Source organism: Cottoperca gobio, chromosome 14, assembly GCF_900634415.1.
Source record: "Cottoperca gobio chromosome 14, fCotGob3.1, whole genome shotgun sequence".
NCBI classification, from domain to species: domain Eukaryota; kingdom Metazoa; phylum Chordata; class Actinopteri; order Perciformes; family Bovichtidae; genus Cottoperca; species Cottoperca gobio.
The window spans coordinates 9,265,190-9,282,503 of NC_041368.1; the positions used below are offsets into that span (position 1 = coordinate 9,265,190).

The following is a 17,314-nucleotide window of genomic DNA, read 5'->3' on the forward strand; positions in this document are numbered from 1 at the left end:
TTGCTCAGCTGATATAAGTGACAAAAAGGAAGTTAAACTAATCTGTTGGTTGAATGTGATTGTTAGAGTTTCCGGTTCTATACTTCTGAACCCATGCAACGTCGACACATGTAATTTCATACCATGTAGAGTTTCTTAATAATCCTTATAATCAACAGTTTTACACTTTTCAATCATTCTCAACAGTCTCTAATTTCAATTAATTGAAGTCTTTTTAAATTCCTTCAAAAGCAAAGCCATATCATTCAGACAGATATTATTGGCTAATGAGCAGTGTTAAGCTGCAAACACATTTTTTTTAAAGGATTCAAATGTTCTTCACGTGTCATGCAACAACCACAAAAATGTGATTTAGAGCATGAAACAGTTTGATTGTGTAGAGATGAGTGCTTTTTAATCCTTCTCAGAGCTGCTGGGTTTCATTTCAGCTGTGGGATTGATTTACACCTGGAACATTGCAAATAAGGGTTATACATGACTGAAACCTGCAGTACTCTAGATGTAGAGAGCCACTGATATATATCAGATGAATAAATGCAGTATTAGGCTAAGATTTACCATAACTTCTTCATATGATGTCAGCTATTTGATTTTCTCTACATTGTGTTTTGTCTGAGGCCCGTAAAACACTAATTATTTCTAAAAGTACCTCAAACATGGCCCTTTCCAGTGGTGTAATGTAACTAAATATATGTACTCAAGTACTATACTTAAAGCTAGGGTGGGTAAGGATGGAGAAGCCAGCAAGAGTAAACTAGATTAAAACAATTATCCACCCGAAAGATCCAGCCAAGTCTTGCTAATTCTTTTTCAAAGAAAGTACCCAGCAGCAGTTGCTCTAAGATTCGCTAAATCTAGCGAGAAAGTCGCCAAGTTGGCAACACTGACAGCCCGTCCCTTCAGGCCTCCCTCCAAAGCCACTCCCCGAAAACTATCATTATGAAAGTTAACATATCATTATCATATATCAAAATGAATAATTTCAATAATTAGAACAAAAAAGGTTTCTGAAATACATTACCTACCCTAGCCTTGAAGGGTCATTTTGTAGGTTTTGGTGCCATCTAGCGTTGCGGTTGCAGATTTCCACCAACCTGAGTACCCCCCTGCTCACCCCTCCCTTTACAAGACTGCCGTAACGAGCCGCCGAGTGCAAAACCGTGGTGAAGACTTATATAGTTCAGGACCTTCGGCTCGATCAGAGGCCATCCTTACCATAACACTAGGAGCAAAGAAATTTAGGTGGCGACTGGCGTTATCACAGTTTCACAAGAAATACTGTGGCCTTCAGGAAACGCAAAGACGCGACAGACCTTATCTAGAGCCAGCGTGTGGTTTGTCTGTTCTGAGCTAGTGTAGAAACAAGGAGGTGCAACACAGTGGACTCCATGGAAGAGGACCCGCTCGCTATGCAGATACAAAGTGCTCATTCTAAGATTAGGAAAACACAACAATTCTTTCAGGTGATTATACACAAATGAAAACAGAGTTATGAATATTATATTATATTTCTGCTAATATATCCCCCTAAATACTACACACTGGCCCATTAAGTACAAATGTGAGGAACTTGTATTTTTCCATTTTATGATACTTTACATGTCTTCTACACTACATTTCATGTCAAAGATTATTTATATGCATTGTTTTAGATTAAAACCACTCAACATTATATGCATATAACAGTATGTACATACGAATGTGCTCCTTGACAACATTTAGATGCAGCTTTGACGATAATGAATCAGGAATAAAATTCCAATAATAAAAACATAATAAAAGTAACACTTTTAATAGAATGCAGGACTTTTACTTGTAACAGAGTATTTTTTCATTGACTACTTCTTCCACCACAGGCCTTTCTATTCGTACCAAAAAACATTATTATATTTGCCCATATAAATAGACAGAATATTTTTGTATACTACTTATGTTTAATTACAGCAGAAGCCTAATGTTTAAAGAGGTCAGGAGCCTTCTACATAGCACATTGTGAGTCAATTTCCGTTCTAGTGCTTTTATCCCACTTTATAAACGGACTTTACATTCTTTTCTTTTCAGACATCTGATTGGACGATGACTCCCAGTCTGAGACAAATCATGTTGCTGTCAGACCTGAAAACAGTTTCTCCCTGCGCTGCTTTCAGCCGTTGTTTCAGCTCCACCTCCAGATTCCAGTGCAGGACGTGAGACAACCAAACCATTCCACCAATTAAAATATGTGTATTCTTTGTTTCAAACATTGATCTTTCTCTGCTGTCCATGTTGGTGAGAAAATAGAATATTTTTTAAAACTCTGAATTCTCACTCCAGCTATTTTTTTGGAGTTGTTTATCTTCCACAAACATCTCCCACCATCATCTCGTACAGGCAGCTACACAAATATCTCAACATTATCTGCCTTTGGGCGATTCGTCACTGTGTTGTGTTGACAACACATCTGTTTCAAGTCATTCCCAGATTAAGTCAAATCGATGCATGTGATGACCAAAATATTTCTGCTGCCCCTTTTGTTCTTTTGAGGTCATTGAGCCACGATCAGATTTATTTTTCAAATATTTCATTGGAGTTTCTGAGACTATATATTATATAGTTATTATATAATATTTAAATACCAAAATATTCATCCCTTAGAGGAAGCATACGCCATCCAGCACATTCATTTCAACTTAAACTTCAATGCATCATCAGTCATTTTCAGCACCTTTTTCCTTTTAATTCTCTTTTAAAATCCATATATTTGTCAGTTTGCTTCTTTGAACAATCGGTGGCATTGAGCTTCAGTGATACTTTAGACCGACAACACATCTAATATTATTATTATTATTATTATTATTATTATTATCTGTTCTATCAAATCATGTGTTACTCAATGACTTTTCCTCGCACGGCAGATGAAAGACCAGATGTGGTGACGGTCTCTTAGAAAATCCTTCATCTGCCACAAACAACCGTCAGTAAGTGAAACCAAAGACAAAGAAATGAGGTCACTAAGCTGGGTTAGCATACATTACATTTTCTGGTAGGCACAAAGTCAGAGAAATAAGCCTGCACATGACACCAGTATGACCAGTTTAACCATCCATTCTGAAAGAAGAGTTTCACTCATTAAGGCGTACCTAATGGTGTTTTAAGACCTTATTAAATATGTAAGAGCTATAGCTGAAATAGCTCAAAACTAGAATGATAATAAGAACCAAAGTCACATTTTTGCAGATAGTATTTTGTCACGTCATATCATGGTTGTTGGTTTTTTACAAAAGAAACTAAAATGTATAGCCAAGCCTACCTTTCCTTTCTGCCCTATTTCACATTTGTTTTCCTCAAGACTTCCCTCCAGTTTAAACAGCTACAAGAAAATCCACATTTGCATGATTAATAAGTTACATTTTTATACATACACACATACAGAGGGGAGCTTGGAAGTTGCTTGGCACATTCTCATGCTGGACCAACCTCCTACAATCTAAATAACTATACTGTACAAGACACAGTAAAACAGGTCTTCCCACACCACCGTGTCCCTGTTCAGTCGTGAGGCTTCAGCATGTACAGGAGACGAAACAGGACGCCTGCATGGCCACGATTAACACTTCTCTGCATAATCGTCCTGCAAAAGGAGGGCATACACAACCCAATGCACTAAGTAACATGAAACAGCTGTACATACAGTATCTTCACATACTGATAAAGTTTAGATTCATAATTTAATCTGTATATACTGTATCTTAATATGCTGGTACCAGGTATTCACAGTGACTCTAAAATAAAATTACAAGAGGAAGTTTTGTACAAGAAACAAGAGAGTCTGAGTGACTGGCGAACGTTTGGCATCCCTTTTAGACGGAGTTTAGAGTTTGTAGTCGGGGTTTAGTTTGTGGTCAGTTCTGTTTGATTTTCGATGGGATTCAGGAGAGCTGCCTGGGCTTTTTCGTTGGCACTGAGGTCCGACTCCTCTGAACACGCGTTTTGTTATTGCCGCCATCCGCAGTGGACACAAAAAGGTGAGGTAAAGGTGGTGTCGGGGGAGAGAGGGTGATATCGTATCCACCTTCTTATGTTGAGCAAGACATAACCTGGGCTAAATAAAGTACAATATGTGCCCTGTCCTGTGCTGATTTTACAAAAAAAAGAAAGTGCAAGAACGACACAGAAACACACAGAAACACACACATCAGGGTGGAATGGTAAGATTTCACCTATTCCTAGTCCTCACCGCTACCACTCATAAGCCATACTAAACAATTACCCAAAATAGTCACTGTAGACATCCGCCAAACACAAAACATATTTAAATACAATATTCTGTATTTCACTATTAGTTCCAGGTGTTTTTATTCTGACACCTAAAGCTATTTTGCCAGCTGAAATTAAAAGCTGCCTTTTGGCATTTTGTGGTTCAGGCCAGCTGGAGGAGATCTTCTACAGTATGGCTGCTACAATAGTGAGGTTAGAAGAAAACGGCTACAGGCAATCATGGAAGGAAGCTGAAGCAGTTCTTTTCCTGCCATTGTCTGCGTCTTCACGAGAGGTATAACCCTTTTCAGTATCCCTTTAATACTGTTGTCATACATACTTCCAGGAGGGACAAGCATGCTCAGTTCTTTTTTTTGTTGACATTTCCAGTTTACGTCCTTTTTATGTATGACCTTTTTTAATATAGTCTCTCCCTAGAAACTGAGAAGTGAATGGGCAGAGAATGATGTCCTTACATAACAGGCCTTGCTCTGAGGCCGGTCAGTTAGCATCATTACATCTTTTGAAGTAGAAGGCTGCCTACAGGCCTGTCATTGTCATGTTCCTTTTTTTTTTCAAGGCCTTCCACACTATCAGCGCCGGGGCAGAATCACACTCAGACATTGCAACTACACGTCTGGCAGAGAGGATAGCAATACTACTGGTCACATATATTATTGGTGATATATATATACACTTTTGGTCATTTCAGATAAGACACCACCAAACATGCTATACAGTGTCTCTCAGTCTTAATTGCCACTTTTTATGCAAGTGCATAGCCCAGCTTGTCAAGTATTTGAAGCAAGGTACATTAAGAGATGCACACAAACAGACGCACACGCACGCACACATGCGCCACACATCCACGCACATACTGTATCATACACACAGAGAGAAGCACTCTGGCATAGCACACTAACGCAGCAGCCAGAGAGCTGCATACTGGTCAGTCTATGAAGGTCATGGGATTTTGAAAATGTCATTTCTTTTCTTTTTTTTATGGGGTTGATTTGCATACTCCCTCACCAAAATGCAGGTCCAGGATTCAGGATTGATACTGTGGTAATACACAGATCGAAGAGGATGCATGTGTGTGTGTCTGCCTTTGCAAATATGCGCGAACAAAATAAGTATACTGAGCATACAAGCTGGTTGTACGGTTTGCATCTCTCCGCTGATTTGTGTGTTTTTGTGTGCGTGCAGTGGGTTGAGGCTAACAGGGCTTGTTGACGTTGCACAGCAGCTCGGTGACTTTGATGAGGCGAGCCACTGTGCTCTGCGACTCCTCCTGCAGCCGCTGGTTGTTCTGCCGGAGGCTCTGCACCTCGGCCTGCAGCACCGCCTTGTCCTCCTTCTCCTGAAAGACATCGGCACACAACAAAACAAAAGCCGTCGCTCAGATCGCTGTGGCAGGAACGGGAGGGGAGCGACAGGTACAGCGGTGGCTTTAAGGAAACTAGTGGGCACACATAAACACAGAGCTTGAAATAAAACAACACAGTGTTGAGAAGCACATCCCGCTGCAGGGGGGAAAATGAAACCCACAATCCAAAACAGTGCTGAACTGATTCTTTCTTTGACAGAAAATCAGACTCTAAATGACAGTAGTCTCGTCAGTGCGTTGGGGTTTTAGGCTGCTGGTCAGACTGAGCAAGCAACTAATCACCTATAATAGGTATAGGGAATTAATTAATGACTATTTTCATTATTGAATAATCTGACGATTATTTTTCAATTCATTGTTTGAACTATTAAATGTCAAAAAATGCTCCATCACTATTGCCCAGAGCCCAAGGCGACAGTTTTAAATCGCTTGTTCTGTCTAACCAACAGTCAAAACACAAATATATTCAATTTACTGTTTATATAAAACAGAGAAAAGCAGCAAATCTTCACATTTTAGAAGCTGGAACCAGAGGAAGTTTTATTTGTTGCTTCATAAATGACAGACGATTAATCGGTTATTTCAATCAGTTTAATTTTCTTTTGATCAACTTATCAATTATTGTTTGAGCACTAAACGGGTATTTTATCTTGAGAGTTCATAGACTAAATGACTGGTTGAAAATATCCATTAGATGAATCAATAATGAAAATAGTATAATTAAAAATAAATAGAAAATGTTCCATATAATTGGGAGAAATAATATGTTTATATAATATGTGTACACACAGAGACACATACAATATTGACCAAATATTCTCAACACCATGTCCACTTGTCTGCTGCTGACTGACCGCTGAGGAATGCCATGAGATGTGGTTGAAAGCTCCGGAACCACAAGTGGACTTTGTGTTGAGAATAATCTTTTGTGTTTTCTGCTTCAGAATTCGAGAATCAGAATAAGGAATTCATCACATACAGAATTCTTTGACATCTACATACATACATTAGTAGAAATGTACTAGAAAATATTGATAACAGCATTAAGGGAGTTGTCGTACATACATTTCTTTTAAAGTATTTGAATATTAAAAAAAATCTGAAATGTTACTGTACAGATTTACAACAAAAGTTTAAATAAATAAATGCCTTTTGAGTGTTTTTTGTATTTTATGCATCCACAGTGAGCCCGCTTTGACTTTAAATGGATGAATGGACGGGAGGATTCGTACAAGTAAACAAAAGCCTGCATCATAAAATACAAATCATTTCGCTCCGACGACAGACGCTGACCAATTCAAATACTTTTTCCTACCTGCTGACTCTCCCGTGGGGCTCACTGAAAATATTATTACAGAACAGAAAAACTGAAAAAACATTCATGAAAGTCAAAGCACCTTTTGCAGGTCATCCTGCAGCCTCTTCAGCATGGACTCCAGCTGTGACACCTTCTCTTCTAGGTGGCCTGGAGAGTCACTGCAACAAAGAGAGGCAGTGGCACTTCGTCACTAGCAATTACATATTCTTAAAGTTTGTAATTGGAGAAAGCATACATTGTTTCATTTTCCATGCAACAAATGGACAAGATGAATGTCTACACTGGTGCATTTTATAGAAAGCTTTTTATTGTATTTCTTTTGTAAGAGAACGTTCTCTTCCTCTGTTATAACACCTCCCTTCATCTCATACAGAGGGAACCTTTTAATTAGCTTGACTGGTCATGGAGCCGTCTGTCACTGTGGCAGGCTCAGAGCTCGAGACATCGTCCCTGCTGCCTTTCATTTAATAATTGCAGATCAAGTTACAGTAATTGCTAAAGTTGACATGCAAGACCCATTTTTTTGTGCGAAAAGTCATCCCATGATGCATTTCGTTTGAGTGCTATTACACAAAATGACGCGTCACTCGCTCTCCTGGTGATGTGAACAGCGCGATAATGCTTTTAAAGAAAAGAACATGCCATTATCATCAGATGGTTTTGGGCATAGTGTTTTTAAGTTTGACGGTTAATCATACGGCCGTATATTTTCTCCTTTTTAGTTGGTTTAAAGCTTATTTGTACAAGTTATCCAAGAGTGCGTTTTTGAAGAAATAATTTTCTTGAAAGAAGTTAGCAGTTTGCTTTTTAGTGTAGTCACTAAATATAATCTGAATCCATCTTTTTTTAATAATCTGGTATGTATTGAAAAATAAAAATAATACATATTCTCATACGTGTCTGAACATAAACGGCGCCTGTAAATACTCAAGACTTCTTCTAAAGAAAAGTTTCACGTTTTATTTTTCTTATTTGTTAGTGACTCATTTTCAGTTTTTTTTCCTTTGGCCAACAGTTTTGCAGACGTTGCATGTTCAGACACAGCATGGAGGAGAACAATAAGGCGACCCAGGAGCTGAAAATAGTATAAAGCCAAAAGAAATAGATCATAGCGGGAGTTTAACAAAAAGATGACAACGGCAGTGAGTCAGACAAGCTGTGCGTGCCTGTGCTGAAGTGCATCACTGAGTCAGCAACAGGGCTGTCTTTATGGGGGAGAGAAACCATCGCATTGACTCAAACAGTTGGACGTGGCCGATAATGTCTAAATAATTGAGAGAGAATAAAGAAGTAGAGCTGAGGAAAGGAATGTGTGCAATGAGAAAACCAAGCGACTAAGTACAGAGGTATTGAACTGTCTGCGTCACCCTGTGTGTACTGTATAGCAACCCACCTCTCCTTTGAGTCCTTCAGCCTGCCGTCTGCTCCTGCTTGGGAGGGGTCTCCGGCTTTATGGTCTGTGGTGAAGAACATTATCCACATTATTGTAATTTAAAATAGCCATACAAACCTTAATAACAGAAAAGACGAGGGAGACAAAGATGATCCAAAGCCTCCCAGAACAAACCTATACAGCCGGGGCTGTCAACATAACTTTGATCATATATTGTGAATGCAATTCATTATTTGCCAGTCCATGAAAGGTCAAACATTACAGTCATTTTCATAGAATTTTATTTGAACATTAAGATTGAGGTAGAAAACGTGTGCCAAATACAAATTCCACTTTATCATTTTCTCAGAGGCAAATATTATACTTTTTACACCACTACATAAATCTGACATCTCTAGTTACCTTACTTATTATAATGTTTCATACCCGTCTCATCCAGTGAAATATTCTGTTGTTTTCTGATCATCTGCAGAATCAGATTCTCTTAAACTATTTAAAACCCTCTTGAATTGGCTGTTTTATTGATCTCATGAAAAGTTGACTTTTTAGAGATACGTGGTTTTCACTGGACAACTAAAAAACTACAAACATATGATGATATCATAGAATATGATGCATTGCTGTAGAATAAATTACCCAACAGTAGTTAAATTGAGCACAACCATAAACATCTACAGCAGTAAAATGCGACACATTAATGCAGCAGTAATATTAATACAAAAATGTCATATATATAATAGTAAAGAATTGACGGGGACCATTTTTCTGCAGAAGTACTTTGATGATCATACTTACCTACGTTTCCTTAAGTAAGGTTTGAATGCAGGACTTTTACTTGTAGTGGAGTATTTTCACTACAAATATTATACAGATATTTCCATTTTTACTTCAGCAAAGGTAATCTGAATACTTTTTTGACAGCCTATTTTACAGTAAGTGAGGTGTGCAAGTACAAATAGTTCCTCACCCTCTCGTGACAATGCCTCCAGGATGCCGCGGCAGGCTGTGGCCAGGTCAGCGATGGACTGCCACTCCTCCTCAGTGGAATCTGTCGTCTCTGAGAGAACTGAGAGAAAGAAGGCGAGATTTATCACGCTTTCTTATGAAACATATCTCAGTGCAGCAAATATAATGGCGCCGGGACAATACAGCAGAACAGTGGGACTGCAGACTTTTGAGCAGCCGTTGTACAGTAACAAAGAGCCACCACTGGGGGATGCTGCTGTGTTAATGCTGGTCAGATTCAGGGGACTGAGTATAGAGGGACCAGGAGGAAATGTTATGATGTATGACGGATGCCTGCAAGTTTTATTGAATTAGGTTTGTGACTTTGTCTGACCTTTTTGACATTAGTTAAAATGAAATCCAAGGAAGCGTACTAAAATAAAATAGATAAAAGTATAAATGTAAGACAATGACCTAAATATGGTTTGAATAACAGAATTTTGTTTACAGCAGACAAATTTATAAAACTACATTTTTAAAATGACATTCAAGATGCTATTGTTAATTGTTCCTTTTTAAGATCTATTAAGGCCTTGAATTTGATCTTTTAGTTTAGAAGTTTTAACAGACTCTTCTTGTGAAAGAACGTGATGCAAAACAATCAGAGGCTTCAGAGGCCGCCCCCGCAGAAAATCAGATGAGAGGATGAGCAAGTGTGCTCTTATGGCGGCTAAATGATGAGTCCCATAGTCTCAGCGGAGGCAGAGCAGATGGCGTAAGAGGGGCTCCTTGATTTGGGGCTGCCTAAAACTCCACCCCTCCCACTACCCATCTGTCCCCTGGCAGCAGAGCAGGGGTGATATTAGATTAGCGGAAAAGGGGGCAGCATGGATGAAAGAGGAGGGACAAAGGGGATGCAGTGGGGAGCAGAGGGAGGATAATGAAGAGAGGGGCTTAAGGCAGAAAAAATCTGGAGAAAAGGACTTTGAGGCTCAAATCAGGCAGAGATGATTTGTAAACATGTGTAATTGTTCCATTTTGGCATCATTTGAGCAGTCGTGTCAGCTGTGGTGTCTGAGAAGGGAGCTTTGTTTTGAGTGCATCAGGGTCATGTAATAATGCTCTTTGTCTCCTAATTCATTTACACACATGCTATTCCTTTTGTTAAAGGGATTATAAATAAATAATATTTATATGTATATTGTATATCAGCGGGAAGTACTTACTCTTGGTGATGGAGTTATGAAGACTTAGGGCTCGTGAATTTCTTTCAGCCCGGTCTAAACATGACAACCGGGAAGACGAGTCACTCACCGAAGCTTTGTCATCACCAAACTCGGCGGCCATGAACTGAAGAGATAGAGATAGAGGGAAATGGACACTGTCAGAGACGGGACGGAGGGCTGAGGAGAGAAACCAGTCAGATGTCTTCTCGTCTCAGTCTGTCACCTGTTCGTCCTCCAGGGGAACCTTGGGTTTGACAGCCAGGATCAGATCAGGTGTGGCGTCCCTCAGCCCGCCGACGTTCTCATAGATGTGGCGTTCCCCCTTCAGCTCCACGTTGTCGTACACGTGCCTGTCCACCAGACAGGGAGGGATAGATGTGGTGGTGGTGGTGGGGGAAAAACACAACGCAAATCTGCTGTTGATGCTTTGTGACATTTTTTTTTATATCCAATCCAGAGGTCAAAACAGAAACTGGAGCACTTAGACAAGTAATCTCCAGGATGGCTTAGATTTAGGCCTGATTGATGTTTGCTATGCTGCACTCACAAAATCATCTATCAAAAATATCATATCTGATGCGGTTTCTGGTCAAGTTATTCAGTTCTGCTTTGCGGGACACTAAAAAAGTTAAATCTTTGGTGAGCATCAGAGTTTAATATAATCACGAATATATTTCCTTTTTAAGCTGTTGTGGCTTTCTCAGGGTGAAACCCTCTGGTGAACTAAAAAGTATTTGCCAGGCAGATTCAAACATGTCCTGCTGCTTTAAAAAAAATATGTTTTCCATCTCATTGGAGCTTCATACTTGGCAAGAGTTTGACTGTCAGAGAAGGACCTTGATACTCAAGAGGATGAGGAAATAGTGCACAGAGACCATCAAATAAGTGATTGTTTAATGGAAACAAATGTGGGTTCTTGCTGTCAATTACCGGACTTGCTGTCAACTTTTAATGGTCTGAAAATGTCATTTTTGCATCAAGTTAACACGGATCAGTGAAGCAGAGTGACACATTGCTTGGTGTCCTTCCTCTGTGCCTTGTCCTTTGCAGGAAAAGTGACGCACTAACTGAGATTAAATTGTGATGAGTCAGCTTCAGTTTGAGGATATTTTCAGCCATGTTGGATGATTTAAGAGCCTTTTTACCTGACGGTCTCCCACTGTAACTAGAAAGATTATAACACCTCGCAGAGCAGCATTTCTTGTTATCTCTATTATCTATTTCTCTATACTGCCTCCATCCCACTCATATGTAAGGTTATGTCAGCTTTACATTTAGTAACACTCACCCATCACACGTGTCCCTGTAGGAATGGCTGTCTCTCCAAAGAGCAGCTGCGTGTGAGCTGCGAGCCCCTCCCATCTTGGCTCTGATTGGCTGGTTCGTCCTGCAGGGAAGTGGCCCGTAACAAAGGTAAGCTTGGCGGCGCGAGGAGCGAGCCATGACTACTCTCACTTTGTCCTTCATCACACGACCGACCTTCGTCCTCTTCGGCCTCCACCTGCACCTCCGTCATGTCCGCTTCATTGACCTCACTGGCCTTCTGCGTGTCCTCTTTCATTTCCTCCTCCACTTCCTCCTCCATCTCCTCCTCCTCCTCCTCCTCCTCCTCCTCCTCCTCTTCTTCTTCTTCTTCCCTCTCGTCCAGCACCCAGGCCTCTCCTGACTGATCCTCACCGGGTTTACACTCCGCATCCTTGATGGCCTTCTGGTACAGCTCGGAGAAACTTCTGCAGCATATAAAACAACAACATGCGCAGTAAGAAGAGAGCCGTCACGCATCGCTTTTCCATCTCATCCCACTGTTGAGTCATAAATTAATCTAGAAGCCAAAAAAACAAAGATGATGTGGAAAATAAAGCGCTATATTTGTCTTTTACATTCCTCTGAGAACACAGAGCCCCACTATGAAGACATTTTTGTGCTTCGTTGTTACAGAACAAGCATTTCAGTACTGAAATATAAATAAAGCAGCGGGATTCTCTGAGGATGCTTCTGCTGCCAACTTTGAAATGTTGAAGTGTTACAGAGGTGTCTACTTTAATATTGGTTTTATTTATTTTAACAAACCTATCCATGGCAGTTTCTGCCCTCTGTGACTTCAGCTGAGTGGAAAGTGTGTTGTTAACTGTGGGACAGCCTGTGGCAGTGTGATTTAAGATCATTAGAGAGATTGATTTGGTTTCATCCAGCTGGTTGTGACACTGACTGTGGGCTGTCATCAGCAGAGTGAGCTGTGACCTCGGAGTGGCACGTCTCCTGCTTTCCTGAACTGGCTTGTCCCACTAACCCTATCCTCCTTAGTGTCAATCTCTCTCACCCATGAGCCCCTTCTCCCTGTGTCTGACGACCAAAACATGCCCTTGTTAGCGTTCCCTCTCCTCCTCCTCCTCCTCATTTTTCTGCAGCCCCACCCACCTGCGAGGCTTGCCGTTCTCGTCCGGTGGGATGACAGTGATGTGGATCTTGTGCGCAGTGCGGAGCAGCCTGGTCCTCTCTTCGGGGCTCAGGTGAACCAGCGAGTGTCCGCACAGCCGCACCACGCGAGCCCACAGCTGCAGGCCTCCGCTCTCGGCGTAACAGAACCGCTGCAGTTCCGTCACAAAGCCCTCCTCGTTCATCAGGAAGCCGGGCTGACCGACTCCGTCGCGCAGGGGTGTAACCTCAAGAGCCTCACAGCCCCGCGTCACCAGCTGCAGACGAGCAGAGGAAGGTTAACGAATCAGAAAGACGTAAACCACCAACTGCAGTATTTTAAATCTGGACACAATCACCCACCTCTAGCCTCTGCACCACCTCTCGTATATCTTCCGCCTGGCTCTCCATCACACTGATTGACACCGACTCCCCACGCTCGTAGAAGATATCCAAGCAGGGCCCCCCCTCCTTAGTCTCTGTCACTGCCTTCCAGCCGATGACATCTCGACAGGAGCAGTTAAACACCACCCTGCGTGTGCACCTCTCAATGAGCACCACTGACTCTGCCGACACCCCGAGCAGACAGGGGAGCCTGTGCTCTCCTGCCTCCCCTTCATCGCCGCCGTAGACCATCACTGCCCAAACCAGCGCCCCCGCACTGTGCAGCTCGGCCCCTTTGGCGCCCTTAAGCTTGTCCTTGCGCTTGCCTCCAAGAGAAAGCAGGGGAAACTTGGTGGAGGAGTCTATGGGCGTGGTGGTCACATAGTTTTCGGCCAGGTCCTTCAGGATATTCCTGCCGCGTGCGGGTGGCCATGGAGCGAAACTTCTCTGACTTCTCCGCAGCGTTTTCAGCATTGACTGCCTTCGCCAGGAGGAAGTCTCTGAAGGCAGGCGAGCGAGGGAATCGGGCGCCCTTAGGAAACAGTGGGCCAAATAATGGCATGTCTTTAGAGCGTGTCACAGCCACCCTGAGAGGGAGAGAGAAATAGAGACATGACAGAGTAAGAGAGTGGGTGCAGCAGAAACATTCGCTCTATGTCTGTGTTTTGTAGTGCTCTCCAGAATTACAAACATTTACACTAAATCTGCTGCAGTGGAGCACAGATCTGTGACCTGAGCTGCCTACTAGTAACTAGAGTGCACATAGTAACACCGGTCTTAACGTTGGGGCCCTATGGCTGGTTATGAATTTATTATCTCAAGAGATTTCAGCCTGTAAAAGGAGGGTAAAAACATTTTGGGGGCGGGAAAAGATGTATTTCTTTTGAAAAGAGTGTAAGAGATAGGATGAAGACAGACCTGTAGTAGGTGTTGTCAGAGCAGGGCTCGTGAACCTGAATGATGATGAAGACATGTTGGAAATGGGAGCGGATGGACTTTGGCGTGAAGGGTAGGGCGCCCGGCTCCTGGAACACGATCGTCACGATGTCGTTACCGATGTGTCGCTTCCTCAGCAACTGAAGAGGCAAAACAGAGACGCAGTGAGAGTTATTGAACAAGTCCTTTTAGCAAACCACGAACAAACCACATCTCAGTGGAACAGCTTGACACGTTTTATATATCGAGAAAAAGAAATAAAAAACAGGTTTTCTTTTATTTCTTGAAGTTGGCGTGTGGCAAAAACACTGAGATTGTTATTATTATTCACTTTTCAATCCATTTAAATGGTTTTATTTTTAATGTTTGGATGTAACTTTATTGATCTGATACTGTACCATTCAAACAACAGAATTGTGTAACTTCAGGTTCATTGATTAGGCTTTTTTTATGACAACGTCTCACAAAAAAAAAAAAAACTAGAAGAGAAACTGAAAAGAAAAAACATAATGAAGATATAAATACATCCCAAGCTGTTGCCGCCAAAAACAAACAGTTTAAAGAGGAATCTCAGGGCTTTGTCACCACCATGTTTAGTCTTATTTAAACCTTTAATCTATATTAGCATGTCACGACCAGTCTCTTTGTGAGTGACAGCCTTAAACCGCAGACTGCACATAAAGGACTGACAGTCAGCTGAAGCCTGACAGGCGACAGTGAATACCTTCATGGTGGGAGTGAACACTGGGGGGCAGGATTGTTATGTCATGCTTGTGGCGTAGTACAGAGGTTTCTTTCTAAAGAATTTACCACTGCATGACAGTGTGAACCCAGATGGGTAATGAAGGTTGTACCAAGACTGATGCGATTTCTTTTTTTTACGAATAGAGGTGAAACGTTTGAGAAAAAGCCATTCCCTGAATTCCCAGAGATGAAATTGATATCGTAAAAAAAATTGCTACCGCAACCCCAAAAGCAGGAGAAGGATAACACGTGTCAAATCACTGTCGAAATATATATGGGTTTTATTTTTTGTACCTGTTGTGTGTTGTTGGCTGTGTAGGGCAGCATAGTGGACACATGAAACATAATCTCATAGTCCTGGTAGCGCGTGTAGAGGGAGTGTGTCCCAGTTGAGTCCGCTACACAAGCAAAAGACACACAAAGAAACAGACAGCATAGAGATTTAGTGAAAATCAGTCAACCTCTCTGAATGAAAGATGAAACTCAAACTGTCAGTCAGGGTGAAATCTGTCCCATTTGCTGTTCCCTGCCGCTCGCTGAGGGGAAAACAGCTTCGAGATAATCAGCAGTGACTATGCTATTTTGCAGGCATTACTCAGATTACATGTGGCAAGATAGGAGTTATCTTAGGCTTTCAGCGGTGCACTGATGCCCTTTGGATAATGATCCTGCGACAAGGTGAGATACAGCCAATAGATGCGGGTGTGTGGTGCGTTTTTTCCCCCAGCTCACTCTTGTTGTCCAGCTGAGCTCGGTATTTCTCCCAGCCCTTCAGTCGCACACGTTCGCCGAGCAGATCCAGGAACTCCTCAAATGCTGGGCCCGAGCTCTCGTTGTTGTACATGTCTTCCTCTGAGCTCTGCCCGGCCCGACAGTACATCACCCCAACTTTTCGCTGGAAATTCAGCTACATCAGAAGACAGAGAAGCACAGTTTATAATTACCCTGCCAAGACCTTTCATCTAATAGGGCATATTGATCATTTGACATCTTACTTTACAGCTCAGAAAGCTTGTCTGAAAAAAATGTCTGCACAGCGTACATTACACTTGTAAACCTATTAATCCCCTTCAGTTCGTATGCCAGAGTACAGGATGCACAATGAGTTTATTTTGTCGAAGTTGTGCAGTCTTTGTCTGAAGTTGTTAACCTCAAAAGGTGGAGCGAGTGGCTATCTGGTGTATGTTAGATTAAGTGTTCAGCAGCTTCTGCAATGAAATGTGAAGGGTCATAAAAATAAAGTTTCTATTCATGTGATAGAGCTTAAATGATTATGATATCACCTTACTTCATTAGTTTCATCTCACTTTGTCATTATTTTTGAGTATTAGTCAAGTCATGTTGAACATTTTGAATTTGTTAATTGAAAAGTTGATGGGTGGATCATCCTTAATGAAAAAAATATTACATTGATATTAAAATGGATTTTGGTCTGTAACCCACACAACACAAATAATTTGGGATATGAGAAAAGAGAAACAAAAAACAGACAAAAATGGGAATTACTCGTTCTAACATTAAAAAACAACGCAGACACAAAACGGACTGAAAAAGCAAAACTAAAGCGACATTCTTATACTGCAGAACCTGTTTTACGTCAAAACGTAGCACCAGAGAATATGAGCTGCAATACTACCTGGTGAGTGAACATGTGGCAGACATAGTTGAGAGAAATATGAACAGATATAGAAACTGCACTTTCACATCTAAACACACCTGATTGATCACTGTGGAGATGTAGTTCTTCAGAATGTCCGCTTTTCAACAAAAACATTTCATGTCTGACCTTTGCCACTATCAGATGTCCTGAAACGCTTTCTGTTTGACTCATCTTTGGTGTCAGCAGACGCAGCCTTACTCACCCCCTGTTCGTCCAGCTTCAGCAGGGTGTCCCGGACCTTGGGGGAGTTTGAGGCCAAGCGAAGGCAGTGCAGGTTCAGTTCAGGCATGATGAACTCCAGCAGCCTCTTGGGAGACAAGCCTCGAGGGGTTGTGTGACGAGCGGCAGAAGGCACAGACTCCTCAAAGATGGAACCTCGCAGTGTCTTCATCTGAGGACACGATTCACAAGTCATCACATCCAGTCAAATCCATTTTTACACACACTGCACTTGAAGAGAGCTTTGAGGAGGGAAAAGTGCCGCTTTACCTCTGTGGTGCGAAAGATGATTCTGTAATTGTACTGAGCTCCGCTGGATCCATCTTTCTCCTCTCGACGGAAACTGATGGCCACTGGACCGAGGCGATCGTCCATGCCAAAGAAATTCTGGTGTTCTGTGATCACAATACAGTCACATAAATACAACCGTCACAGTGTTGGGGTCAAAATG

The 17,314-nt window shown here is 41.7% G+C and overlaps 1 protein-coding gene across 1 annotated transcript in view; it reads right to left on the reverse strand.

Annotated features, from left to right (window-relative positions):
• Positions 1-3,375: 3,375 nt before the first annotated feature.
• The window catches only part of sipa1 (signal-induced proliferation-associated 1), a 32,594-nt gene continuing 18,655 nt past the window's right edge, over positions 3,376-17,314 (reverse strand). The window contains 16 exon segments of the mRNA XM_029448953.1: positions 3,376-5,596; positions 7,021-7,099; positions 8,335-8,398; positions 9,302-9,400; positions 10,506-10,629; positions 10,729-10,855; positions 11,794-11,802; positions 11,804-12,235; positions 12,924-13,198; positions 13,284-13,709; positions 13,711-13,891; positions 14,223-14,380; positions 15,279-15,382; positions 15,717-15,891; positions 16,847-17,035; positions 17,134-17,258. Coding sequence (XP_029304813.1) covers positions 5,453-5,596; positions 7,021-7,099; positions 8,335-8,398; positions 9,302-9,400; positions 10,506-10,629; positions 10,729-10,855; positions 11,794-11,802; positions 11,804-12,235; positions 12,924-13,198; positions 13,284-13,709; positions 13,711-13,891; positions 14,223-14,380; positions 15,279-15,382; positions 15,717-15,891; positions 16,847-17,035; positions 17,134-17,258 — 2,711 coding nt within the window. The 3' untranslated portion in view covers positions 3,376-5,452.